The following is a 1,305-nucleotide window of genomic DNA, read 5'->3' as shown; positions in this document are numbered from 1 at the left end:
AAAGGAATCACTCCACTAACCACGTCCAGAAGCTCAAACCGCGGGTGGAGCAGGTGTGTCGCGACCTTGGCCTGCAATATTGTACGGAAGACAATGCGGGCAGGATGTATGTCAACTTGACGGGCGGACCGGCGCAGATGCCGTCGTATCCACCGCACCAGCATCATCATCCACAACACGCTCCGCAGCCGCATCATGGCGAGCAGCAGCAGCAAGAGAATACCCTTGTTGAACAAGCTATTACCAACGGCTTGCCTAGGCTTTTGCGAAAGCTGGAGAAGGCCTGCTGCATTGTTATGTGAGACACATGCATTGGCTTTCATGGACTGTTGGCGTTGGCGTTGGTTAGAATTTATCTACCACCAGCTGAGTAGGTTACTTTTCTCGGCGCCGTTTTATAGCTTTTTTTTCCCTCATATTTTACCTTGATACCCTTGAATTTACGCCTATATAAGAAGACTTTAGATATTGTAGAGGTACTCCTTGCAGAAGGAAGTTGGTCAATCGAGAACTTTTCTATCCTTTTGGAGTCAAGCCTATCCCCATGGGAATTTGTCTCAACTGAACAACTAACTCCGAGCAACAACGATTCTCGACATGAAATATCCGTTGACAAATATCATAGGAGAAAACGGGCTTAAAAGGACATTCACAAGGGCCATCCTGCATGCTCTAGTAATGTATAGAAACGCCACCATAGCCCGATACATGCGACAAAACCCAGGATATGCAGCCCATCAACAATCATGAATCATAATCAAGAGGAGAAAGATAAGGAAACGGAGCGACTTCCCAGCTCAGGGCTTCAGCGTAGGCTCAACGATCTTATTGAGGATCGAACGCACCATCTCCCCACTTCCTGCACTCTCGCCATTCTGCGCGTCGCCTAGAACTGTCTCAAGCTCGCCTATCATTACCAGCGCAGTATCACGCAGCTGCGAAACAACCTTCCTGGTATATGCAAAGCTCCCAGTACTTTCCATATAATTGATTGCATACCGCTTTACCTCGTCGTCCCGGGTCTTTTGTTTAAGGATGTTGATGAGTTGGAGATTATCGGGATGCGAGCGGATGGAATGGATGATAGGAAACGAGAATTTGCCTTCCGTTAAGTCTTCACAGAGGCCCTTGTTTTTGCTGTAGGTGGGATTCGAAAGGTTGAGATAATCGTCACAGATCTGGAAGATGAGACCCATTAGGTTCACGAGGGGGATGCAATCTCTGTGGGCGATCCATTAGCCGTCTGAATCCGTGTTGGCTGGTTTACCATAACTTACACGGAGATTTCACTCTCAGCCTGCATGA

The 1,305-nt window shown here is 47.9% G+C and overlaps 2 protein-coding genes across 2 annotated transcripts; one reads left to right on the top strand and one right to left on the bottom strand.

Moving 5' to 3' along the window:
• Positions 1 to 29: 29 nt before the first annotated feature.
• Positions 30 to 302, top strand: UREG_07941 (uncharacterized protein; the record flags this gene model as incomplete). The annotated part of the gene is made up of 1 exon (XM_002582161.1): positions 30 to 302. A coding segment is annotated over one exon (273 nt), but the record flags the coding sequence as incomplete, so codon positions are not given.
• A 495-nt stretch (positions 303 to 797) lies between these two features.
• UREG_07940 (uncharacterized protein) lies at positions 798 to 1,303 on the bottom strand (the record flags this gene model as incomplete). Its single annotated transcript, XM_002582160.1, has 2 exons — positions 798 to 1,221; positions 1,278 to 1,303. 2 exons carry the CDS (start codon positions 1,301 to 1,303, stop codon positions 798 to 800), a joined length of 450 nt encoding a protein of 149 aa, XP_002582206.1.
• Between the last annotated feature and the right edge of the window lie 2 nt (positions 1,304 to 1,305).

The sequence above is a fragment of the Uncinocarpus reesii genome, genomic scaffold (genome assembly GCF_000003515.1).
Source record: "Uncinocarpus reesii 1704 scaffold_22 genomic scaffold, whole genome shotgun sequence".
NCBI classification, from domain to species: domain Eukaryota; kingdom Fungi; phylum Ascomycota; class Eurotiomycetes; order Onygenales; family Onygenaceae; genus Uncinocarpus; species Uncinocarpus reesii.
The sequence above is the reverse complement of the archived record's forward strand: the minus strand, read 5'-3'. Positions and strand labels throughout refer to the sequence as shown.